At 45.1% G+C, this 27218-nt stretch overlaps 1 protein-coding gene across 7 annotated transcripts; it reads left to right on the forward strand.

Annotated features, from left to right (window-relative positions):
- On the forward strand, positions 1–27218 carry LOC124001824 (60 kDa lysophospholipase-like). 7 transcript variants are annotated; one of them, XM_046308919.1, is made up of 18 exons: positions 1–311; positions 4442–4580; positions 6389–6424; positions 8873–8984; positions 9279–9404; positions 9489–9572; positions 11443–11569; positions 11669–11781; positions 16980–17165; positions 17254–17367; positions 17644–17763; positions 18056–18151; positions 19669–19832; positions 21424–21510; positions 21939–22038; positions 25176–25241; positions 25822–25845; positions 26268–27218. In XM_046308919.1, the coding sequence occupies exons 1-18, from the start codon at positions 35–37 to the stop codon at positions 26310–26312; spliced, it is 2016 nt and encodes a 671-aa protein (XP_046164875.1). In that variant the 5' UTR covers positions 1–34; the 3' UTR covers positions 26313–27218. The 7 variants fall into 7 exon arrangements, with proteins under 7 accessions (XP_046164875.1, XP_046164876.1, XP_046164878.1 ...); XM_046308925.1 differs by lacking the exons at positions 1–311; positions 4442–4580 and adding exons at positions 5239–5361; positions 5486–5878; XM_046308920.1 differs by lacking the exon at positions 25822–25845.

Here is a 27218-nt window from a genome sequence, read left to right on the forward strand (position 1 = left end):
GCACTCTTCCCCCGCCACTAGCTCTCTAGGAATCATGGCGGAATGTAAAAAGTCTACCTCACGTCCGTCTCCAGCTTCAGAAATGACCTCTCTAGCTAGAATTTTGTCCCATTCAAGGTTGAGTCAACCTGATCAGTCTGTGTTCAAGTCCCATACTTCTGTTTACCGGAGCAATGTGGTACAGCCAGGCCGACGGAGGAGGTTGTCGAGCAGCAACAGTGTTGAGTCTCTGGATGTGAGCCCCAGTGCTGAAGCGCGAGTCTTGGTCATCAACACCGGAGGAACTATCGGGATGATGTACCATAATAACGGTAATTAGGTTTTGACCGGGACTTTTAAAAATGTATTTGTTGTCGCCCAAACAAAGTGCATTTATTTGATTTGAATGATGCTGTGTTACGCGTGTTGATGGAGGAAACTTGCTAGCTACAGTCGCAGTGTATTCATTACACAGACGAAAGGTTTTGCCACAGAAACCATTTACTCGAAACAAAAAACTATTCCAATGGAAACGAGTTTATATTGGTCAAATTCTGGTAGGTCCCTCTCCGTTTCCTTCCGTTTGGTTCTTAAACGGTAAACTGTTTCCGTTGCGAAACGTTATGAATACACCCCCGGCACTCAGGGGTCGAGTCTCGTGAGTTGTCAATTGAAACTGCTGCTACACTTGTTTTGTAAATTATAACAATAAAACACTTGGACGTAATTATCTACCATCAACTAGATTCAGACGCGGATGATCGTATTTACATTTACATTTAAGTCATTTAGCAGACGCTCTTATCCAGAGCGACTTACAAATTGGTGCATTCACCTTATGACATCCAGTGGAACAACCACTTTACAATAGTGCATCTAAATATTTTAAGGGGGGGGGGGGTGAGAAGGATTACTTTATCCTATCCTAGGTATTCCTTAAAGAGGTGGGGTTTCAGGTGTCTCCGGAAGGTGGTGATTGACTCCGCTGTCCTGGCGTCGTGAGGGAGTTTGTTCCACCATTGGGGAGCCAGAGCAGCGAACAGTTTTGACTGAGCTGAGCGGGAACTGTACTTCCTCAGTGGTAGGGAGGCGAGCAGGCCAGAGGTGGATGAACGCAGTGCCCTTATTTGGGTGTAGGGCCTGATCAGAGCCTGGAGGTACTGAGGTGCCGTTCCCCTCACAGCTCCGTAGGCAAGCACCATGGTCTTGTAGCGGATGCGAGCTTCAACTGGAAGCCAGTGGAGAGAGCGGAGGAGCGGGGTGACGTGAGAGAACTTGGGAAGGTTGAACACTAGACGGGCTGCGGCGTTCTGGATGAGTTGTAGGGGTTTAATGGCACAGGCAGGGAGCCCAGCCAACAGCGAGTTGCAGTAATCCAGACGGGAGATGACAAGTGCCTGGATTAGGACCTGCGCCGCTTCCTGTGTGAGGCAGGGTCGTACTCTGCGGATGTTGTAGAGCATGAACCTACAGGAACGGGCCACCGCCTTGATGTTAGTTGAGAACGACAGTTTGTTGTCCAGGATCGTATGGTGGAACATAATTACAAATAACTGCAAATTGATAACAAGAAGCCCAAAAAGAGATAATATGTGACAGTCATTTCTAACATGCATTGCTGTTGTATATGATCACGTCTCTCTTTTATTTAAGTCCGTTAAGAACAGATTCTTATTTACAATGACTGCCTAACCTGGACGACGCTGTGCGCTGCCTTATGGGACTCCCAATCACGGCCGGTTGTGATACAGCCTGGAATAGAACCAGGGTCTGTAGTGGCAGGTCTATCACTGAGATGCAGTGCCTTAGACCGCTGCGCCACTTGGGAGCCCAACAATAAAAAATAAAACATGAAAAAAATATTATTTTTGTTCAAGAAACATTGGGGGGGGGTAAAACCAGCCACATTTGGGCTGCCAGTAGGGGAATCCTGCTGTAGCAGGTCATGTGAACTTCTTGCAACATATATTGGTTGCCTCTTGAAGATCATGATCATGTTTGTCCATGCATGGTTAGTAAAGATTACATTTTCAACTCACTTCCTTCCTCCCATTGTAAGATGGATTTGAGAACACACACTCACTATGTGGATGGATGTGTACTGCCCTAACGGTCAACTAATGATTAACTACCTATGACGTACAAGATTAGGCAACAGCAGGATTCAACTTCATAACATTATGTTAAGGGTACAAGACAACCAAAGGTATTGTTTGTTTCAGTACTGGTTAACTGTCCAATCAGTCACAGTTGACCTAAATGATGGTGTTCACCACAAACCTTTGCCAGTCTAGAATGAGTTTGAGGAAAAGATCAGCTGAATCAGGAGCTTTCATCCACACACCCGTACAAAGATAATTACATTTGTGACACAACACTGGAACTTTAATCTGCCCATCTTTTCAACTCCAGTCTTTGGAGAGAGAGAGAGAAACTCTCAGCCTCCGTAATAGTGGCAGGGAGTCCCCGTGGGGAGACGGCAAGGCCGGTTCATCACTCCAGTGCCTTCCCGTTCACCTTTCCGTTCACCTACACTCAATCACAGGACCTACTGAAGAGATGAGTCTCCAGTAAAGTCTTAAGTTTCAGACCAAGTTTGCGTCTCACATGGAGAGACAGACCATTCAATTAAAATGTAGCTCCATAGGTGAAAGCCCTGCCTCCAGATGTTTGCTTAGAAAGTCTAGGGACAGTAAGGAGGACTGTGTCTTGTGACCGTAGGCTATGTGTAGGTATGTATGGCAGGGCCAAATCGGAGAGATGAGTATGAGAACGTCCATGTGGTGCTTTGTAGTTTAGCAGTAACATCTTGAAATCAGCCCTAGAATTAACAGGAAGAAGGTGTAGAGAGGCTAGTATTGGATTAATATGATACATTTTTGGGGGTTCTAGTCAAGATTCTAGCAGTCATATTTAGCACTAGCTAAAGTTTATTTAGTGCTTTATCCAGGTTGGCTGAGAGTAGAGAATTGCAGTAGTCTAATCTAGAAGTGACAAAAGCAGGGAATAGCTTTTCTGCATAAAAGGATAAAAGGTTTCAGATTTTTGCCATGTTACGAAGATGAAAAAAAAATCTGCCCTTGAAATATTCTTGATATGTTTGTCAAAAGAGATCAGGGTCCAGAGTAACACTGAGGTCTTATACGATTTTACTAGAGACGATGATGACGAGATGTACAACCATTGAGATTAATTGTCAGATCAAACGGCAGATCTCTTTGTTTCATGGGACCTAGAACTAGCACCTCTGTTTGGTCTGAGTTTAAAAATAAAACATTTCCTGCCATCCTCTTCCTTATGTCTGAAACACGTGCTTCCAGGGTAGGCAATTTTGAGGCTTCACCATGTTTCATTAAAATGTCCAGATAGCAGTAAAAGGAGGGGAGAGAGAGAGATCCTAAAACGGAACCTCGAGGAAAACCAAAGGCTACTCTTTCCTGTATAATTTATGTTCTGGAAAGGGAAATGTGGAAAGAATGAATATTCCTTCGTGGGCCAAGGAAACATTAACTGTCAAGCATTTTGGATCAGATGTCTGCTGAATAATATCTTTAGGCTAACCAGCCCTTCTCATTTCATTCAGCATCCACTACTGTGGATTGTACTTGGAGTAAACACTAGACCATAAATAACATGGCCATAGTTTTTAGGTACAGTGTTTTTACACCATTCAAAAGATTCTGTTTGGAATGGCCCCGAGAATTGTCTTGGTCTTGGAATTTTCTTGGTCCACGTGGTCCACTTTTCACAGGTCCTAATTTTAGTCAGCAGTTTTTTCCAGTGGCTTGGACTCAGGTTTCACTCCTCTCAGCTGCCCTGCCTCATCTCTCCCATTGAAACGCATTAGCAGTCATGTTCCAGTGTGACACTTAGCCTGCAGCCTTCTCCTACTCTGGCTACTTGGGGACTCATTTCTGGAAATAGGCACTCAGTGGTAACTGACTTCATCATTGAAGACCCAGGTTCTGTTGTTGGTTTATCAGATTAGCATATTCTGGTAGGCTATTGACCTATAATGAGTTATATAAGACATTTCCCAATAGATGAATGATTAGAACTATATTCCAAACAGCCTGCTTTTCATATTGATGTGATTCTTACATTTGCCTCCAGGGTTCAGTATAATACAAGGCATGATTTACTGGGAATAGTAAACCTGGGCAACATTTGATAGCCAAACGCTTTCGTAGCCAAACGTTATTGAACGTTGTAGATAGAAATGCCACGAATAGAGCTGACGTGAAACCTTATTCTACATGTCAGAGAGTATGTGTTCTACATGGCATATTCCTATCTGAACGCTCCAAAATGTTGTGTACTGCCACCCTCTTTTCAAAAGTAACACCACACTCAGATCTATGTAGGCTATTATTGGGCTCACCTTTCCTGAACTCTGACTGATTAGTTATGTTGCTCTGTACACGAATGGCAACACCTCTCTCTGTCTCTCTCTCATCCACAGTGCTGTCCCCAGAGCCTAATGCGTTTGTGAAGGCCCTGCGAAAGCTTCCCATCCTCCATGATGAGCAGTATGCCCTGCAGACCCGTATGTACGACTACTACAGCACGAGTGGCCCACAGGAGAACACCCTTGTCCTGCCGTAAGTCACCCATACACTCCGCCTCCCCCTCACCCCACCTCTCCTGGGCTCCTCTGCAGCCTTCTATTTCTGTTTTCTCTGGGGGGTTTTATTTTGTCTTTGCTGTTATTAATATATAGGCCAGAGTTAAATGTTGACATGGTTTACTTTATTGTACAGTCTTCGTACAATCATTCAAACTGTGAAAAGGTGCTATTTGACTGACAAACTTCAGATGGAGAGTTTGTAGTTGGATACAGTTGATGATAAAATTAGAGTAGAGTAAGAGTAGTTAGTCTATAACTGGTCTTGTAAAAATATGTGAAGGGGACCTCAACCTACCGGTTCTACCGATACATACATTTTCACGCCCTTACCATTTCATTACACAGGAGATGAGTGTCTATTGTAGGGATGCAACGGTGCACAGTGTTATCGAACCGTTCGGTACAGTTCAATGTGCACACGTGAACAGCAGAATTACGGTATGCCTGTCATCTTCCTATAATTTCCTAAATGTTCTTATTGCGCTGCAGACTACACGCACGACAAACTTTACTCCACACCAATGTCTCAAAATGTAGTGACCGCAACCCCCTCCCTGTTAAACAACTAATGGACGATTTGCAATGACTTCCCAGTAGGAAATCTCTCTAAAGGGTCCCCATGAGGGGGGGGGAAACTAAAAACAAAAATGGCGAGCGCTAGCGAGACAGAGAGAAGCACATTTAAAGAGGCACTGTCATCTTTAAATCCGTTGTGTGGGAACATTTTGGATTCAGCGGTCAATGCGATGATGGGGGTAAGAAGACCATAAACAAACAAAGTACATTCTGTAAGTGTTGCTTGGCCACTGTCGGCTACTCAAGTGGAAACACTTCTAACGTGTCGTTTATGTGGCCATCACCCGGCCGTATCCCTTGCAGGTGGAGCTGGAGCAAGGAGAGTCCACTCGTTAGCCAAAACAGAACAATCTCTCGCTGCTGCCTTCCAACAACAATTTGGGACAAATTCAGAAAAACAAAGAAATAACGAGAGCAGTGGGAGTATTCATATCTGAAGATTTGCAGCCCTATTCGGTGGTTACTGACTCGGGATTTCGTCACCTGATAAAAAATGATTAGCGCATTATTGACACAGACATTTCAAGCAGCAAACGAATTCCCAAACTCTGTGAAACATCACGGAGAGAAATTGAAAAGGAATTGACACAGACACCCAATCTAGCTTTCCACTGATAGTTGGCCCTCCAGAGCAACTCAAAGCTACCTCACTGTGACGGTTCAATATATACTGGATTGGGAGATGAAGAGCTACAGGTTGTCAAAGCTAAGAAGTACTTTTAATTGTAATGTTTTTCTCCCCTTGATTTCATACAGTAGAGACAGAAACCAGGCGTAGTCAGTCATGCTGCCATTTTACTGGATGGAAAGTTTGATTTGTCTACAGGCAAAATAAAGAGTTTGTGGTTTTAAGGGTGATGTGTTTTAAATGATTTTCTTAAATATAAAGATAGCAAAACCGTACCATTAGCGTGACCCACAAAGCGTGATACCTACCGACCCGTGGGCCCACGGTAGCGTTGCATCCCACAAGACTGAAGCTCTGCTTCCTGTTTTATAACCATTGATAGCTTTTATTTCAGGGCTTTTTCAACCTACAAGGCAGGATAAAGGTTGACATCCTCCCCCAAAATCTGTTTACTATGATGCCTCCATAGCAGTAGGCCTACAGGATATACAATGCTTGTTGGGGGATATCATACACACGTTTCTATTCCCTGCATGCCTGGGAACATTTCACTCTAAAACTGTCTGTTGTTTTGACAGGATGCCGACAGACCTCGCTGATGAACTATCAAAAAGGTCCTGAAATACTGGTAGCATACTGTGTTGTGTGCCTGCGCTACGCTGTGTGGTTTGAATCCTCTGTATCCGTTCCGCCTGGTGTCAAAAAGTGCCTGGCAGGAACAGTTTGCTGCTGTTGTCTGTGTGGACCTGTCAGGGAGTGATCATTGGAGCACAGACCTGCAGGGAGTTGTGCTGCAGCATTTCAGTAGTGGTGTTCACGCCTGCCTGACATTCTACCCTTATTTCCTCTCTTCAGATACCTCTCCTCACTCCCACTGGAGGGAGCTACTCCCATTGGTTCATGTCTAGCTAAAACCAGTGCAGAACAGTCAAGTTCTCATAACACTTATGTAATGTTACAGTAGTACCCCAGGAGTTTTGCTGCTGCCAGAGAGAGAGAATAGGCCTGCGAGTGTTTGCTGGTGCCACGCTGGCAGAGAGCGAGGATAATCTGTGTTGAGTGTGTTTGATTCCTGTAGTCTGGTTCTCAGTGCGTGTGTTCAGGAGCAGCGAGAGGGCCCTCTGCTGAATATGGTCCTGGTAGGTCGGATCCAAAGGTTGTCGGCTATCGCCCCACCAAATGGAGGTTGCCTGAGCCCAGGCCAAGGCATCCTGGGTCAAATCCCTCCCAGCAACCTCCTCTCCTTTCTGGGCCTGTGATGCCGGTGGCAGTGGGTGTGCCTCTGCCTGCCTGCACGCTAATCTCTACACAGACAACCAGCACAGGGCTCAGTCCCGCCACCTAAAACCCAGAGCAGCTCAGGACCACAGATATAGAGACTGGAGGGGGCAGGGTGGGGCTGGGTTATAGGGGACAGATAAGAGAATTACACAAGTGCGCTATTTTTAAAGCTGTTTGCGTGAAGGGGGGCTGGTGGCACTGTGCCTGCTTGGATCATGGTAATATTTGTTTGGAGGACTGCCATGTCACCTCCATAGCCTTCTACTCCTCATCGCTTCAACAGTCTCACAGGAGATTCATAGGACGTATGGATTCAGATTCCATCCCACAGACAAATGTATCAGTCTCATTATGTTTTCAGTGTAATTTCAGTAGTTTATTCAATCCTCCTCTTTCCTCCTTGCTTCTGTAAGGTTCATTTGAATTATTACGATCATTATGTTCCTTTTTTGTGGCTTCAAGTTAATGTTGATTAACACATACTAGCTGTCACCAAACATTGCTATTAAATGTCCCTAATGCCTGAGTTATTTATTTTTTATATTATGCTTTGCAGTGAGCATGTGCAGTGGACTTGAAATAACATTGACAACGATAATGCCAATAAATCCTAACATTGCTTAAATGTTTAACATTGTGTGGAGTAGGAAATTGATTTGTTGAATAGCTGAGTGAAAAGCAGTAGTGAGCTTCCCTGTGGGTAGCCTTTACCTCAACCTCCCATTTGCCCCTCTCACCACTCTGTTCCTCATCAGCAGGCCAGCAGGCATCCTACCCAACCCTCTATATGCTAATACCCATTTCCCTGCCACACCGTCGGCTATACCAGGAGATAAATGAGTAATTTGTGATTTGAATATTGTTTACAGCGACACAATCACTAAGATTATGAACAACATATGTTTGAGGATTGTGTCTGGAGCCAGGGATAATTAGGGTAGTGTCTTTAGGCCTTTGGCTAGGTGCTGAGGGGTAAGCTTGCTATTTCCCCTGCTGTTCTATTGAATCCCCAATAAGGGGGGTTCAATGGTTTGCACCCTCCGCCCTCCAGTGTCTTGTCCCGTGTCTTAAAAAGGGAGATTAAGGGGAAAGATCTTTGCACAGCTGCTTACCCAGGCACAATCTCTTAATAAAGCGCAAGCAGAAGAATACGAGACGCCAACGTTACCTCCATCTAGAGGACATATTAATATGCATGGGAGGCCAGGATGAGCTGCCCCTGTCTAATTAGAACATGGGATCTCGCTCTCGAACACACCCCCTTCCATACTCCCAAAAGGCACCCCTTACCCCTCAGAACACCCGCAAATTAGTAACTCCTCATACAGCATCGTAGACTTCCCAGGGAGTCGCCCCCTCCCTCATCATGCCCATAATTCACACCCAGCACTTAGGAACTGGTTTGGGCACCCTGCTGCTGAAACAGAAGGCCCAACCAAATAGACTCTGTCTCGCTTCATGACGTAAGCTAGGCTTGTTTCACACTTTTCCTTTATCTTCTGCCTTTTCCTCATGTAAACAGAACCGGCTCCATGTCTTAATGAGTTTGTAAAGTAAACAGAATAACCAAGTCAAAAAAGAGGGGTGTCTCTACACCCTTAAAGGGATTTCCTTATATTATGTAATAGCCACATTTGCTTAACCTGGATTGTTTGTGTGTCTATGTAAACTGTCTATGTTGATGTAAACTGTCTGCTCTGTTGATGCACAGAGCTTCTTTGGGTGTTTTCTGTAGATTTGGTTATTATAGGATGATTATGACTCAACTTGTCTTTTCCCAGGCTGTGCAAACAAAATAAGAGGATAGTGTACACTGTTTTAGAGTACAGCCCCTTGCTGGACTCTTGCAATATGACCACAGATGACTGGGCTACAATTGGGAAGGACATTGAGGTACTTGGTGTGGTCATTTTATTTATCTTGCACTTTACCCTAACATTAACCATAACCCTCACTTTTACCATTTACATAAGCAGAGGCATTATAATGCAATAAAACAACAATCTCAAGTCATCCACTGAAGTAAAAGTCAGTTGTCCCTTTCCTTTTATGTAAATGTACTGTACAGCTTTTGTATTAAATACAGTACTTATTTCAAGTAGCCTGTGGAAAGATGTAGGCTACACATGTTGACCTTGGAACCTTGGGTTCAAGTCTGATCCTGTTCTCTTTGTCTCTTGGTTCCAGAAACACTATGAGAAGTATGACGGTTTTGTCATTCTCCACGGCACGGACACCATGGCCTACACAGCATCTGCTCTGTCCTTCATGTGTGAGCATCTGGGGAAGCCTGTCATCCTCACCGGCTCCCAGGTACACCTGCCATCCATACAGCTAAACTGCTTCATAAAGATAAGATAACAGAAGGTTGAAATGTTGTTTTATGACCTCTTTCAGGTGCCGATCTATGAGATGAGGAACGATGGAAGAGACAACCTGTTGGGGGCGCTGCTGATCGCTGGTCAGTTTGTTATTCCTGAGGTGAGTAGAGGAGGGAGGGACACTTCTTGGAGCAGCACTCACACACACCTGACTGCATGTCACCTGCACTTGTTTTTGAATGCAATGTAGTTGAACCATCTTGGCCAAATATCACCCTATTCCCAGTTGCACATTTTTAGATGAGAACTGTATCACTTCTCTCTAAATTGAATGTGTGTTCATACTATTGTCCAAGCTGTTGACATGTGTCTAGCTTTTTAGTCTGCTATGGTATTAAGGTGTTATAACTGGCTATGTCCTCCCTGATTGATAAAGGTGTGAGGATGAACTTTGTTGGCAGACAATAGGCACCAAAGGCCTTAAACCACTTGTTAGACAAGACTGTTCAGTAAAGCATGAAGGTGTCACAATACAGGACCTGAAACTGCCAGATGAGACTTCAGAGTTGTCAAAGCGTGTTTATCTTCAAGAGAATAACAAAATGTACACACTCTCTGGGGCCTTTATATAGTGCTGTATCTAGACAATGTGCTACTATCGATAAAGATGGAATGATATATTTTAAATGAAGATATGAGGAAAATGTGATTGTAATTGTGTTTTATCAATTGGTTTGTCATATGCTCTGTTACATCAATAGCACAAAATGGCTGTGACTGTTGAAGGGTGCATACAAAGTGTACAAAACATTAAGAAGACGCTTTTTCCATGACAAACTCACCAGGTGAATCCATGTGACAGTTATGATCCCTTATTGATGTCAATCAGTGTAGATGAAGGGGAGGAGACGGGTTAAACAATGATTTAAGCCTGGAGACAATTGAGACATGGATTGTATACGTGTTCCATTCACAGGGTGAATGGGGAAGACAAAACATTTAAGTGCCTTTGATGGTAGTAGTAGCCAGGCACACCACTTTGTGTCAAGAACTGCAATGCTTCTGGATTTTTTTTATTTTTTTTTAACGCTCAACAGTTTCCCATGTGTGTATCAAGAATGGTGCACTACCTGAAGGACATCCAGCCAACTTGACACAACGTGGGAAGCATTGGAGTCAACATGGACCAGCATCCCTGTGGAACACTTTCGACACCTTGTTTTATACACTCCGTGTAGACAACCCCGTTCCTGGAGTGCCGCAGGTCAAATCAAAAACATGAAGTGTCTGCAGCACTCCCAGACCAGGGTTAGAGAGGGAAGAGAAGCTGAATGGCAGGACAGTGGGCCTCAGATTCTTGTCAAGGTATCTCTGCGTAGAAATTGACTTTGATAAAATGATATTGTATTCGTTGTCCATAGCTGCCCATACCATAACTCCACCTCCACAATGGGGCACTCTGTTCACAACGTTGACATCAGCAAACCGCTCGCCCACACAACGCCATACACGTGATCAGAGGTTGTGAAGCCGGTTGAACGTACTGCCAAATTCTCTAAAATGACATTGAAGGCGCCTTATGGTAGAGAAATGAACATTTAATTATCTGGGAACAGCTGTGTAGAACTTTCCTGCAGTCAGCATGCCAATTGCACACTCCCTCAACTTGAGACATCTGTGGCATTGTGTTGTGACAACTGCACATTTTAGTGGCCTTGTGTCCCCAGCACAAGGTGCACCTGTGTAATGATCATGCTGTTTAATCAGCTTCCTGATATGCCACACATGTCAGGTGGATGGAATATCTTGTCAAAGGAGAACTGCTCACTAACAGGGATATAAACAAATTTGTGCACAAAATTTGAGAGAAATAAGCTTTTTGTGTGTATGGATCATTTCTGGGACATTTTATTTCAGCTCATGAAACATGGGACCAACACTTTACATGTTGCATTTTATATTTTGGTTCAGTGTACATGCTTAATAATGATGTCTTAGGAGGTTTAATTAATTCTCATCTGTGTCTCTAGGTTTGTCTGTATTTCCACAACAAGCTGTACCGGGGCAACCGTGTGACCAAGGTGGATTCTGGGAGTTTCAATGCCTTCAATTCTCCTAACCTGGCTCCTCTGGCCAATGCTGAAGTGGATATTAAAAGTAATCAAGTGGTGTAATATTGGGTCTGTCCTGTGTTCAAATCTTTGACATGGCCCATGGATTGATGTTTTCCCTGAACTCTTTCCCTCTCCCCTGCAGTTAACTGGGACACGGTGTGGAGAGCAAACACAACCTCGCGGTTCAGAGTGAGCACTCAGATGAACCGTAACGTGGGTCTGCTGAGACTCTTCCCAGGCATCACTGCGATGACCGTAAGATGCTTCCCAGGGTGGGGGTGAGAAGGGGTGGATAGTGGCTCTGCCCTTTTTCTGTTGCCCATTCAACCACATTATTACGGCCTTCCTACTTCTGATGTACGGTAATAGTGAAAGTAATACCCTATTGTAGAAAAACTAAATCATTTACATTACATTTAAGTCATTTAGCAGACGCTCTTATCCAGAGCGACTTACAAATTGGTGCATTCACCTTATGACATCCAGTGGAACAACCACTTTACAATAGTGCATCTAAATATTTTAAGGGGGGGAAGGGGGTGAGAAGGATTACTTTATCCTATCCTAGGTATTCCTTAAAGAGGTGGGGTTTCAGGTGTCTCCGGAAGGTGGTGATTGACTCCGCTGTCCTGGCGTCGTGAGGGAGTTTGTTCCACCATTGGGGAGCCAGAGCAGCGAACAGTTTTGACTGGGCTGAGCGGGAACTGTACTTCCTCAGTGGTAGGGAGGCGAGCAGGCCAGAGGTGGATGAACGCAGTGCCCTTATTTGGGTGTAGGGCCTGATCAGAGCCTGGAGGTACTGAGGTGCCGTTCCCCTCACAGCTCCGTAGGCAAGCACCATGGTCTTGTAGCGGATGCGAGCTTCAACTGGAAGCCAGTGGAGAGAGCGGAGGAGCGGGGTGACGTGAGAGAACTTGGGAAGGTTGAACACTAGACGGGCTGCGGCGTTCTGGATGAGTTGTAGGGGTTTAATGGCACAGGCAGGGAGCCCAGCCAACAGCGAGTTGCAGTAATCCAGACGGGAGATGACAAGTGCCTGGATTAGGACCTGCGCCGCTTCCTGTGTGAGGCAGGGTCGTACTCTGCGGATGTTGTAGAGCATGAACCTACAGGAACGGGCCACCGCCTTGATGTTAGTTGAGAACGACAGGGTGTTGTCCAGGATCACGCCAAGGTTCTTAGCGCTCTGGGAGGAGGACACAATGGAGTTGTCAACCGTGATGGCGAGATCATGGAACGGGCAGTCCTTCCCCGGGAGGAAGAGCAGCTCCGTCTTGCCGAAGTTCAGCTTGAGGTGGTGATCCGTCATCCACACTGATATGTCTGCCAGACATGCAGAGATGCGATTCGCCACCTGGTCATCAGAAGGGGGAAAGGAGAAGATTAATTGTGTGTCGTCTGCATAGCAATGATAGGAGAGACCATGTGAGGTTATGACAGAGCCAAGTGACTTGGTGTATAGCGAGAATAGGAGAGGGCCTAGAACAGAGCCCTGGGGGACACCAGTGGTGAGAGCGCGTGGTGAGGAGACAGATTCTCGCCACGCCACCTGGTAGGAGCGACCTGTCAGGTAGGACGCAATCCAAGCGTGGGCCGCGCCGGAGATGCCCAACTCAGAGAGGGTGGAGAGGAGGATCTGATGGTTCACAGTATCGAAGGCAGCCGATAGGTCTAGAAGGATGAGAGCAGAGGAGAGAGAGTTAGCTTTAGCGGTGCGGAGCGCCTCCGTGATACAGAGAAGAGCAGTCTCAGTTGAATGACTAGTCTTGAAACCTGACTGATTTGGATCAAGAAGGTCATTCTGAGAGAGATAGCGGGAGAGCTGGCCAAGGACGGCACGTTCAAGAGTTTTGGAGAGAAAAGAAAGGAGGGATACTGGTCTGTAGTTGTTGACATTGGAGGGATCGAGTGTAGGTTTTTTCAGAAGGGGTGCAACTCTCGCTCTCGTGAAGACGGAAGGGACGTAGCCAGCAGTCAGGGATAAGTTGATGAGCGGGGTGAGGTAAGGGAGAAGGTCTCCGGAAATGGTCTGGAGAAGAGAGGAGGGGATAGGGTCGAGCGGGCAGGTTGTTGGGCGGCCGGCCGTAACAAGACGCGAGATTTCATCTGGAGAGAGAGGGGAGAAAGAGGTCAGAGCACAGGGTAGGGCAGTGTGAGCAGAACCAGCGGTGTCATTTGACTTAGCAAACGAGGATCGGATGTCGTCGACCTTCTTTTCAAAATGGTTGACGAAGTCATCTGCAAAGAGGGAGGAGGGAAGGGGAGGGGGAGGAGGATTCAGGAGGGAGGAGAAGGTGGCAAAGAGCTTCCTAGGGTTAGAGGCAGATGCTTGGAATTTAGAGTGGTAGAAAGTGGCTTTAGCAGCAGAGACAGAGGAGGAAAATGTAGAGAGGAGGGAGTGAAAGGATGCCAGGTCCGCAGGGAGGCGAGTTTTCCTCCATTTCCGCTCGGCTGCCCGGAACCCTGTTCTGTGAGCTCGCAATGAGTCATCAAGCCACGGAGCGGGAGGGGAGGACCGAGCCGGCCTGGAAGATAGGGGACATAGAGAGTCAAAGGATGCAGAAAGGGAGGAGAGGAAGGTTGAGGAGGCAGAATCAGGAGATAGGTTGGAGAAGGTTTGAGCAGAGGGAAGAGATGATAGGATGGAAGAGGAGAGAGTAGCGGGGGAGAGAGAGCGAAGGTTGGGACGGCGCGATACCATCCGAGTAGGGGCAGTGTGGGAAGTGTTGGATGAGAGCGAGAGGGAAAAGGATACAAGGTAGTGGTCGGAGACTTGGAGGGGAGTTGCAATGAGGTTAGTGGAAGAACAGCATCTAGTAAAGATGAGGTCGAGCGTATTGCCTGCCTTGTGAGTAGGGGGGAAGGGGAGAGGGTGAGGTCAAAAGAGGAGAGGAGTGGAAAGAAGGAGGCAGAGAGGAATGAGTCAAATGTAGATGTGGGGAGGTTAAAGTCGCCCAGAACTGTGAGAGGTGAGCCGTCCTCAGGAAAGTAGCTTATCACGGCATCAAGCTCATTGATGAACTCTCCGAGGGGACCTGGAGGGCGATAAATGATAAGGATGTTAAGCTTGAAAGGGCTGGTAACTGTGACAGCATGAAATTCAAAGGAGGCGATAGACAGATGGGTAAGGGGAGAAAGAGAGAATGACCACTTGGGAGAGATAAGGATCCCGATGCCACCACCCCGCTGACCAGAAGCTCTCGGGGTGTGCGAGAACACGTGGGCGGACGAAGAGAGAGCAGTAGGAGTAGCAGTGTTATCTGTGGTGATCCATGTTTCTGTCAGTGCCAAGAAGTCGAGGGACTGGAGGGAGGCATAGGCTGAGATGAACTCTGCCTTGTTGGCTGCAGATCGGCAGTTCCAGAGGCTACCGGAGACCTGGAACTCCACGTGGGTCGTGCGCGCTGGGACCACCAGATTAGGGTGGCAGCGGCCACGCGGTGTGGAGCGTTTGTATGGTCTGTGCAGAGAGGAGAGAACAGGGATAGACAGACACATAGTTGACAGGCTACAGAAGAGGCTACGCTAATGCAAGGAGATTGGAATGACAAGTGGACTACACGTCTCGAATGTTCAGAAAGTTAAGCTTACGTAGCAAGAATCTTATTGACTAAAATGATTAAAATGATACAGTACTGCTGAAGTAATAATAATAATAATATATGCCATTTAGCAGACGCTTTTATCCAAAGCGACTTACAGTCATGTGTGCATACATTCTACGTAAGTAGGCTAGCTGGCAGTGGCTGCGTTGTTGACTTTGTAGGCTAGCTGGCAGTGGCTGCGTTGTTGACACTACACTAATCAAGTCGTGTCGTTGAGTGTAATAGTTTCTACAGTGCTGCTATTCGGGGGCTAGCTGGCTAGCTAGCAGTGTTGATTACGTTACGTTGCGTTAAAAGAACGACAATAGCTGGCTAGCTAACCTAGAAAATTGCTCTAGACTACACAATTATCTTTGATACACAGACGGCTATGTAGCTAGCTATGTAGCTAGCTACGAACAAACAAATCAAACCGTTGTGCTGTAATGAAATGAAATGAAAAATGTGATACTACCTGTGGAGCGAAGCGGAATGCGACCGGGTTGTTGAGTGCGGAAGTTCTATTCAGTAGACGTTGGCTAGCTGTTGGCTAGCTAGCAGTGTCTCCTACGTTAAGGACAACAAATAGCTGGCTAGCTAACCTCGGTAAATTAAGATAATCACTCTAAGACTACACGCTCTAAACTACACAATTATCTTGGATACGAAGACAGCAAAGACAACTATGTAGCTAGCTAACACTACACTAATCAAGTCGTTCAGTTGAGTGTAATAGTTTCTACAGTGCTGCTATTCGGTAGACGGTGGACGTTTGCTAGCTGGCTAGCTGCTGGCCAGATAGCAGTGTAGACTACGTTAGGACGACGAAATACGAAGTTGCAATAGAAGTGCTGACTGTTTCACTTTGTTGTCCTCTTTCTTTTCCTTTTTCTTCTGTCCTTCTTTTGTCCTTATTTTGTCTTCCTTTCTTCTGTTAACTAGATATTTTTTGTTGTTATTCTTTGTAAGCTAGCTAGCTTCTTCCAGAACTGTATTCCTACTTATGATATACAGTAATAGTGAAAGTAATACCCTATTGTAGAAAGACCAAATCAGAATAGCCATTTGGGGCCATATTTATCTAAAACTCTTCATTGTAGCTCTGTTGTGGTGAATCCTCTCATGCAGGTCCTACTGTGTTTTCTGACGAGCCAGCATCGTGTGGGCGTTCCAAGTGTTCTACATACAGCCGGGAGCTGCTTTGGGATGCCAGCTGCATTTAGTCCAGTGAAAAATGAGACTGGCTTATGGGGCATGTCCAATTACCCGTTAAAGACGAGGGGCTTGGCACAGACACTTAAACACTTAGATACGCCTCCCTCGCTACAGATTGAGGGGAGGATGGCTTTACTGTCTCAATCTGGTCCCTCTGCCGACGCTGGCCATGATGCTTTTAAAAAAATGTATGTTATTATCTGCTTCTTTGATTATGCATCAGTGTCTCCTCTGCCTTCCATGGTCTCTGCCAGCATGGGGTTTATTTGGGGTTCTGTGTTGCACACATTTTTGGCTAGCTAGCCGCTTGATCTGAAATCCAATGAAGATAACTTGCTATGATTCCCTCCCTCCACAAGTTAGGTCTAAGGACCGTTGCCAAATGAAATGATGCTGTCTCTGAACACCTTGAAGTTAATGGTTCCCCGTGCCTGGCCGCTTGATCCATCTCCTCTCCAGATACCAGAGCTGGTGTTCTTAAAGAGCGATCCTGGAGCCAGTGAATCACCCTGGGGGCATATGCACCAGATGGGCTGGAGGGGGGGGGGGGGTATGGGCATATTGTTAAACCCAATCCTAGCTTCATACACTCCTTCTTTGTCCACAAGCCAGACTGAGATGGCCGCTCATCCCGTTGTCTGTGTGTGTGCGCAGGTGAAGTCCTTCCTGCAGGCGCCCATGGAGGCCATCGTCCTGGAGACGTATGGTAGTGGAAACGCCCCTGACAACCGTGCTGACCTGCTTGAGGAGTTCCGGAATGCCACAGAGAGGGGTGTGATCATTGTCAACTGCACCCAGTGTCTGAGGGGTTCTGTCACCACATCGTACGCCACTGGAAAGGTACACCAGAACCCTGTGTTCAGTGGGAGTGGGAGAGTGCACATGATGTGGATGGATGTGTGTTAACATGTCGTCCTGATCCCCTCAGGCCTTGAGTGACGCAGGACTGGTGGCAGGCTGTGACATGACTCCTGAGGCTGCCCTGTGCAAGCTGTCCTACGTGCTGGCCAGGACGGACCTCAGCATAGAGGCCAAAAGAAAGGTAGGAGTCCCAGTTAAAACACACTCATTACCTCACTACACTTTGTAGGCCCCTTATAGAAAATCTTTTGAAGCGAATGTCAACATTAGGCTGAACTCTAGAGTGACATCTGTGTTAGTCCCATTTTAACAAGAAGGTAGCGGCAATAGATGGCAGAGATGATTCACATGCGGATTAAGGTCAGTGACACGATGGTGTAATCCTTGATCATGCTTGTCTGTGTTGACTGTGTTTGTGTGTTATCTGTCCTTTGTTGTCTCTGTTGTACCGGTCCAGATGCTGAGTCAGAACCTGCGGGGAGAGATGATCGCTGACCTGCAGGGGGCCAAGCTCACTCTGAGTGACAGTCGCTTCATCCAGGTCATCGCCAAGTCCCTGAGCATCAGCTGTAAGGAGGTGAGGCCACCGCACAGCCAGCCACATCACACACACTGTCACCACCACTGAGTCTACAGGGTTACTTTCCACCTAACATGTTTTCATCGGGCTCCTGCTTATCTGATAGGACAGAGCTCCCAATGAAGTACAAAAAAAGTAATTGCAATGTCCAGCGGTAGGGTTTTTTCCCAAGTGTTAAATCCAATTTTTATAGGTGTCACTTACAACACATTACATACAGCATTCCTCCACTGATTGTCAGTCTTTGTGTTGACATGACAGCTGGTGGTTTTTCTGCTGATATTTCCAGGAGCTCGAAGCCGTCCGGGATGCTCTGACACCCACCTTAGCTTGTGCCGCTTCTAAGATAGGAGACTTGGAGGCCTTGGATGCCATAAAGGAGATGGTGAGGAACATTTACAGAAATATAACATGTCTGTTAGTAAAAAGAATCACTGCAACAACTGACCTCACATACTTTCAGGAGGGGGAGAAGAAAACACCTGTTCTAATGACATGATTACAGGACTGTAGGACAAAGTTCAAACCATATGTTTGTGTGTTAATAGACACGTTTCCATACTGATACCACAGACTTTGCATTGTACCATGAACATCACATATGTTATGATGACCTGACTGGTTCTGCTACATTCACTGGCTCAATGCAGAATGCAGATAGATGCCTAGTAGCCCAAATTACTCTCAAAATCCAATGTTAAATACCAGTTCTATCTATTATTGTTCCACTCTGAAGACTGTTCACCTAGAAAAGAATACAGCATATTTGATTTTATTTTACGAGACCCCTTATGTTGAAGGTCAATTTGAACCCGTAGTGAGTTTAACACTGAAATATTATTTAATTTAATTTTTTCACAATGACCCCTCATCTAGTCCTCTAGGTAGGGTTAATTAATTTGTAAAACAAAATAACTCTGCAAGTTGACCTTTGACCTTTGTGCTAGAGACAAATTGTATTTTATGCAGTAAAGGTCTAACCATGACTATCTCTAGGATATAAGTATGTTTTCCTTGTGATGTTCAGAGGCCGAAGGACAGTGATCTTAAGTTTGGCTAAAAATGAGCTTAAAGTGTCATTTCATTTATAACTTTGGTATAAGTATCAAATATTTATGTATTTAGTGTATTGTGTCAAATTGACCCAGAATATCATCAGTGTACAGGGTGAAAGAGAAATGTGTGTGCTTGTATTACTCCCTCAGTCCCACGCTACAGTTGGTTGAACCGGTCAGTGCTGTACATACCAAAGATACCTGCAGAGTTTCATCAAATGGCAGACAGTAAACTCAGTAGTCATACTGTGTTAGATGTAAAGATTGATTTTGTTATGGCTTCCTTTGCAGTGAACTTTTGACATGAGAATGATTACCTTGTGTTTCCAGGCAATTAAATGTTATATAAGATAATTAGTTGGGAAATTAGCTTATTTTCTAAGGGATATATTTAAGCAATAAGGCCCGGGGGGGTGTGGTATATGGCTAATATACCACGGCTAAGGACTGTTCTTATGCACGACTCAATGTGGAGTGCCTGGACACAGCCCTTAGCCATGGTATATCGTCCGTATATCACAAAACCCCTAGGTGCCATATTGCTATTATAAACTGTTTACCTAGTTAATTAGAGCAGTAAAAATACATGTTTTGTCATACACGTTGTATACGGTCTGATATACCACGGCTGTCAGCCAATCAGCATTCAGGGCTCAAGCCACCCAGTATCAATTCGAGATGAGTCTGAACGGTGACAGTAAGGTGTGTAACAGGTCAATGTGTAGCACTACATGGGTTTGATACCTCAATACATGGTTTTACACAGTATGATCATGGCACCGTAATATTGATTTATTATTTAACCTTTATTTAACTATACAGTATGAGATGTGTTTCTTGTCATCAGGGCAGTAACTTAAGTCTGGGGGACTATGATGGACGTACCCCTCTGCACATCGCTTCCTGTGAGGGCCACCTCAATGTGGTGCAGTATCTACTGAGCCAGGGCGCCACTGTCTACGCCAAAGATCGCTATGGGGACACACCCCTGCGCAATGCTGTGCGCTTCAGGTAGGGTTGAGCTAACATGTGGGCCAAGATGAGAGCTTTACATTTTGGGGGGGGGGTGGCTGAGGTGCATTGAGGGATGGGTGTTGGTGGAAATGGAGTATGATATGTCCTTAAAAGCTTTGCCTCTACAGTTGATGTTCACCCATCCCTTATGATTCAAGCCCCCCAGTAGCCCATTCTAAATGACGGCTTCTATCTGCCCAGGGAGGAGGGTGTGCATCACACAGTAATGATATCATTCACACAGAATTAAGTGGGGCATTTGAAATCCCCCATTGGCCATTAACAACCTCCATATATTTCCATGGCAGTCTTTAGAGGGAATGGTGTACAAACATTAGGCCGTTAGACTGCAGCTCATTACAGTTTCTGAGGTAGGGTGTCTGGGCCTGCTAAATTACTATAATGTCCAGGAGGGGAGGACTGCTACTGGGTCTTTCAGGTGGGGGTTGAAACTAGAGGAGTTTTGATGGAGTTGAGGCCACCACAATAATTAGCTGCTAGTTGTAATTTGCCAATAGCGACAGTATTTATTTTCACCCAAAATTGTTATTTTCATGTATTTATTATCATCCATTGACATTGCCGTGTGCTCATCGCTTGGGGACAGTAAGACATTCAAGGCTGCAGTCTTAAATATCATGTTGTGGGTGCCTCAAGGAGAAATACACAAGTGTGTACAAGTGTGTGTGTGTGAGAACACCAAGAAAAGTGGCTGTAAACCGTTGCCAGGGCAGGCACAGGCATGCCCATGTTTACTTGGAACTGAAGGACAGAGGGTTGCAGATAGGGGATTTTCAACCTGGCAGCATAATTAACCTCAGACACCTGTGTGCTTGGGGAAATAGCCTTGTCCCATTCAAGCTCTCTTACACTGTCAAAATCACTAAGTCTCTATGATAATGCAATCTGTTCCATTTTGTAACAGTACTTGCAATAAATAACAATTTATGGAATTTGTTTGTTTTTTAGGCTTTATGCCATTTTAAGTTTAGACCACATTTCAAAAGCCACCTTCCTTATGACCATATAAGGAGTGAAACTGAGTGGAGCTGCTTGAACCAGTCTTACTGTCTGTCTTCAGTTTCATGGATGATAGAAACTGTGACTAGTCTCTAACAAAAGGACTGTCTATGGCCAAACCTTATCTCAAAGTGTCCCTGGTTCTGGCCATCTTTAGAAATGTCTCTGTTTGAGGAGTGTGCCAACTTGGAGCGTTGCCTTTTGCCCCCGCCCCCCTATTGAAGCTGCTGAGACGTTCTGTTAAAACTCCATGTGTGGGTGGTTAACTGGAACTTGTCCCTGCTTGTTTTATAGCACCCAGTCACAGTGCCATAACCGGTCACTGTCAGCAGATACTTTGAAAACTAGAAATATGACTAAGGCACGTTGCAGTCCTAATAAATCAGCCCTCAAACAATGGATCAGTACTGTTCCACCTTATGGTTTCAGTTGACTCTGACTCACACTGTGTGATGTTGATTTTCTTTCTACCTTTCATCTTTTCCTTGATTCTAGTACACTGTGTATAGCATCTATATTTGAAAAGGGTCGGTCATATCTATGCATGTGTGTCTGTCTGTCCATTCAGACACAAAGAGGTGGTGAAGCTGCTGAGAAAGACTGGAGCTCATTTCTCCAGGGATGAGTTGGAAGATGCCGGCTCAGAGCTGTGCAGGTGAGAAACACACAGCACTTTCTCACACATGCATTGCCCAAAGACTGATCCTACATAGTTTGTGCAGGTATGACCAGTTGTCCTAGTTGTCTTGCCATAAACACTTGGAATGCTCCCTGACCACATAGCTTCATACCTCTGCAGCATCCAAACATCATCACCACCACCACAGAACCCTGAATTGCTCCGTTTAACTGATATCTCTTTTTTAAGTGAATATTTTGTCTGTTACTGGAGCAAGGCCTTTGTCTTTGGAAGCAAACAAGCACACTCAGTCCTATTCAGAATCAAGTAGCGTGTTTATTCTAAGATTATACTATAAAACCTGATGTTATTACTGTAGATATCTGATTGCTTGTTTAGTCACTTTATCATGAAACCTCTTCAATATCAACCTTCCCAATGAATTATCTGGTACTGTGTCGCAGTCTGGCAGCCAGTGCTGACATCAAGGGCCTGGAGATGTGGCACCTGGCCGGGGGAGACCTGGACACGCCAGGCTACGATGGGCAGACGCCGATGGAGGTGGTGAGTGTTTGGGACTGGGAGCCTCTCTCCAACTTACAAACATGGATCGTAAAGGATGTGTAGGGTAAGGGTAACCCAGACTAGTTATGTAACATGGATAGTAAAGGATGTGTAGGGTAACCCAGACTAGTTATGTAACATGGATAGTAAAGGATGTGTAGGGTAACCCAGACTAGTTATGTAACATGGATAGTAAAGGATGTGTAGGGTAACCCAGACTAGTTATGTAACATGGATAGTAAAGGATGTGTAGGGTAACCCAGACTAGTTATGTAACATGGATAGTAAAGGATGTGTAGGGTAACCCAGACTAAATCAAATCAAATCAAATTTATTTATATAGCCCTTCGTACATCAGCTGATATCTCAAAGTGCTGTACAGAAACCCAGCCTAAAACCCCAAACAGCAAACAATGCAGGTGTAAAAGCACGGTGGCTAGGAAAAACTCCCTAGAAAGGCCAAAACCTAGGAAGAAACCTAGAGAGGAACCGGGCTATGTGGGGTGGCCAGTCCTCTTCTGGCTGTGCCGGGTAGAGATTATAACAGAACATGACCAAGATGTTCAAATGTTCATAAATGACCAGCATGGTCGAATAATAATTAGGCAGAACAGTTGAAACTGGAGCAGCAGCACAGTCAGGTGGACTGGGGACAGCACGGAGCCATCATGTCAGGTAGTCCTGGGGCACGGTCCTAGGGCTCAGGTCCTCCGAGAGAGAGAAAGAAAGAGAGAATTAGAGAGAGCATATGTGGGGTGGCCAGTCCTCTTCTGGCTGTGCCGGGTGGAGATTATAACAGAACGTGGCCAAGATGTTCAAATGTTCATAAATGACCAGCATGGTTGAATAATAGTAGGGCAGAACAGTTGAAACTGGAGCAGCAGCATGGCCAGGTGGACTGGGGACAGCAAGGAGTCATCATGTCAGGTAGTCCTGGGACATGGTCCTAGGGCCCAGGCCAGTTGAAACTGGAGCAGCAGCATGGCCAGGTGGACTGGGGACAGCAAGGAGTCATCATGTCAGGTAGTCCTGGGGCATGGTCCTAGGGCTCAGGTCCTCCGAGAGAGAGAAAGAAAGAGAGAAGGAGAGAATTAGAGAAAGCACACTTAGATTCACACAGGACACCGAATAGGACAGGAGAAGTACTCCAGATATAACAAACTGACCCTAGCCCCCCGACACATAAACTACTGCAGCATAAATACTGGAGGCTGAGACAGGAGGGGTCAGGAGACACTGTGGCCCCATCCCAGGACACCCCTGGACAGGGCCAAACAGGAAGGATATAACCCCACCCACTTTGCCAAAGCACAGCCCCCACACCACTAGAGGGATATCTTCAACCACCAACTTACCATCCTGAGACAAGGCCGAGTATAGCCCACAAAGATCTCCGCCACGGTACAACCCAGGGGGGCGCCAACCCAGACAGGCTGACCACAACAGTGAATCAACCCACCCAGGTGACGCCCCCCCCCCAGGGACGGCATGAGAGAGCCCCAGCAAGCCAGTGACTCAGCCCCCGTAACAAGGTTAGAGGCAGAGAATCCCAGTGGAAAGAGGGGAACCGGCCAGGCAGAGACAGCAAGGGCGGTTCGTTGCTCCAGAGCCTTTCCGTTCACCTTCCCACTCCTGGGCCAGACTACACTCAATCATATGACCCACTGAAGAAATGAGTCTTCAGTAAAGACTTAAAGGTTGAGACCGAGTTTGCGTCTCTGACATGGGTAGGCAGACCGTTCCATAAAAATGGAGCTCTATAGGAGAAAGCCCTGCCTCCAGCTGTTTGCTTAGAAATTCTAGGGACAATTAGGAGGCCTGCGTCTTGTGACCGTAGCGTACGTGTAGGTATGTACGGCAGGACCAAATCAGAGAGGTAGGTAGGAGCAAGCCCATGTAATGCTTTGTAGGTTAGCAGTAAAACCTTGAAATCAGCCCTTGCTTTGACAGGAAGCCAGTGTAGAGAGGCTAGCACTGGAGTAATATGATCACATTTTTTGGTTCTAGTCAGGATTCTAGCAGCCGTATTTAGCACTAACTGAAGTTTATTTAGTGCTTTATCCGGGTAGCCGGAAAATAGAGCATTGCAGTAGTCTAACCTAGAAGTGACAAAAGCATGGATTAATTTTTCTGCATCATTTTTGGACAGAAAGTTTCTGACTTTTGCAATGTTACGTAGATGGAAAAAAGCTGTCCTCGAAATGGTCTTGATATGTTCTTCAAAAGAGAGATCAGGGTCCAGAGTAACGCCGAGGTCCTTCACATTTTTATTTGAGACGACTGTACAACCATTAAGATTAATTGTCAGATGTAACAGAAGATCTCTTTGTTTCTTGGGACCTAGAACAAGCATCTCTGTTTTGTCCGAGTTTAATAGTAGAAAGTTTGCAGCCATCCACTTCCTTATGTCTGAAACACATGCTTCTAGCGAGGGCAATTTTGGGGCTTCACCATGTTTCATTGAAATGTACAGCTGTGTGTCATCCGCATAGCAGTGAAAGTTTACATTATGTTTTCGAATAACATCCCCAAGAGGTAAAATATATAGTGAAAACAATAGTGGTCCTAAAACAGAACCTTGAGGAACACCGAAATTTACAGTTGATTTGTCAGAGGACAAACCATTCACAGAGACAAACTGATATCTTTCCGACAGATAAGACCTAAACCAGGCCAGAACATGTCCGTGTAGACCAATTTGGGTTTCCAATCTCTCCAAAAGAATGTGTTATAGTTATGTAACATGGATAGTAAAGGATGTGTAGGGTAACCCAGACTAGTTATGTAACATGGATAGTAAAGGATGTGTAGGGTAACCCAGACTAGTTATGTAACATGGATAGTAAAGGATGTGTAGGGTAACCCAGACTAGTTATGTAACATGGATAGTAAAGGATGTGTAGGGTAACCCAGACTAGTTATGTAACATGGATAGTAAAGGATGTGTAGGGTAACCCAGACTAGTTATGTAACATGGATAGTAAAGGATGTGTAGGGTAACCCAGACTAGTTATGTAACATGGATAGTAAAGGATGTGTAGGGTAACCCAGACTAGTTATGTAACATGGATAGTAAAGGATGTGTAGGGTAACCCAGACTAGTTATGTAACATGGATCATTAGGTTTTCTCTCTTAGGCTATGGCTGTGGGGAATGAAGTTCTGATTGACTTCATACACCAGGTCAGCCAGTCCCACGTCCAGGTAAAGAGATGGACTATGATCTAGCGTTACTGTTCTCCTCTGTGCTCCTCCAACAGCATTCATCTCTGCTTCAATTAAGAGAGCTTCGCTCTCCGACCTGAGCTCACTGAAATCAAACAACGTGAATAATATTTTACTGTACCGGTCTTTGTCACTTTATATTGTCTGACGAACCTAAACCAGTTCAGCACACTGGATTATCCACTGTTTTTCTGTCTTCAACTTGTCACTATTTCCTGTTTATTAAAAACCTCCTACAGTCACCACTGTTTTTCCTCATCAGTCAGATGAAAGTAATGAGATAATCCATCTTCGGTCGAGAATGAGTCTCATCTCATCCCTGTATTAACAGATTTGATTGAGGTTTTTATAGATGTTTATCAGATTAGCAATATATTTACTAAAACATTACTATAATCCCATGCGTGTGAATGAATGGTGTGGCATGAAGCATCCAAGAGGTAGCCTATACATTGGATTTGACATATAGGCTAGTAAAACCATGTAGGCTACAGAATAGGGACGTCGTTTCAACTTTGCCATGTGCTCCAATTACATGTTTTGTTTTGCTTACTTCCAGCCTCTGTTTAAAGATGATGCTGAGGTAAGTCTAGAATGGCCACAGCTAGCTCTATGGATTCTCCTATGCTTGGTGGTCGTACCTGTGTCTCCTCTCATCGTATGGTGATGTGTTGCATCTGAGTATGACCTACATGAGTACCACTCGTTGTAGCCTGGCCTGAACAGGTGTTTTCAAAATGGCTTGCCTGGTTTTGATTAGACAGTGACACAAACCTTTGCAGTTGTAGTCTGCCTGGCTTTGGTGATTTGTTCCTGTGATGGCCTCTAAGCTGTGTTGTCTGGTATGATGACCGCCTGGTGAGATGTTTACTCTGAGATAATTATGTTGATTAGTAGCAGAGATGGCAAAGAAAACCTTCATTTGACGTCATTACTGCTGCTCTTTGTATTGAACAGCACTGCTTGAAATTTACCTCTTAACCGTTTTCCCCCTGTGTGTTTCAGAATGGAGAATACATTGAGTTCTCAGCCTGTCCAAAAGAATCCTGAAGACTAAGACCCTCAACTCTTACCTTTCAATTTTATTCTCTTACACTGGATATTTGCACAAGCTTGCAGATTAACAGTTTTTTTTAGATTCATCCAAACCATTTTACAATTGATATATTTGCATTAATCCCATATGCAGTTGGTAAACTGTAGTTGTAAAAGCACAAGTAGCACAATATTGGATGTCAAGTAATATGGATGCTCTGTGCCTATAACAGGCAGCACTATATATGTTTGTTTTGTATGTACCACAGTATGTGATGTATGTGGAAGCAATTCACTCTAATAGGAATTATCAGAGTTCATTGGAAGCACAGGGTAGAATTATGTTCTTTGAGGCATTTGATTGGTAGAATGCTGTACCTTTTAGATGTGCTTTATGAAACACTACAAGACATTTATTCTAAACGGAAATCATTGTGTGAATAACTGTTTGCCTATATGTTTATAGTCTCACTTAGACTGCATGAATGATACCTCTACTTTCAGGGAGGTGGAGGAATTGTATGAGGTGTTTCCTGTTTAATAAACAGAACAATCCATCCCTCTGTTCTGCGTCCACACAGCTCCTAGCATCCAAACCCAGGGTCCTTTATAGTTGATAAAAGCATCTGATAAATTACATTTTTTTATCTAAAGCAACTTGCAGAGACAAAAGGTTACTCTAATCAATGTGAAATTCCAACCCACATTGTCTTCTATAGTTTGGGTTGTGTACTACATCTTCTGCCTGTCTCATCCTGCTTCCTTGTTACCCTACTCTAACAGCCCGGACATAGACCGATGTCATATAGCTGGACATCACTTCAGCTGTTATCCAATAACTGTTACTCAGTGCTACGCTCCTCTACTTGCTATGTTCATGGTCAATTAACTATTTTGATTCAATTAAAATGTCAACATTCA

The sequence above is a fragment of the Oncorhynchus gorbuscha genome, linkage group LG17 (genome assembly GCF_021184085.1).
Source record: "Oncorhynchus gorbuscha isolate QuinsamMale2020 ecotype Even-year linkage group LG17, OgorEven_v1.0, whole genome shotgun sequence".
Lineage (NCBI taxonomy): Eukaryota > Metazoa > Chordata > Actinopteri > Salmoniformes > Salmonidae > Oncorhynchus > Oncorhynchus gorbuscha.

Bases quoted from the DNA above. Each gene is read 5' to 3' on its own strand.
- LOC124001824 (XM_046308919.1), top strand. From the start codon at position 35: ATGGCGGAATGTAAAAAGTCTACCTCACGTCCGTCTCCAGCTTCAGAA. The intron at 312-4,441 runs GTAATTAGGTTT...TCTCATCCACAG, and splicing joins GATGATGTACCATAATAACG to TGCTGTCCCCAGAGCCTAAT. The intron at 21,511-21,938 runs GTGAGAAACACA...ACTGTGTCGCAG, and splicing joins GCCGGCTCAGAGCTGTGCAG to TCTGGCAGCCAGTGCTGACA.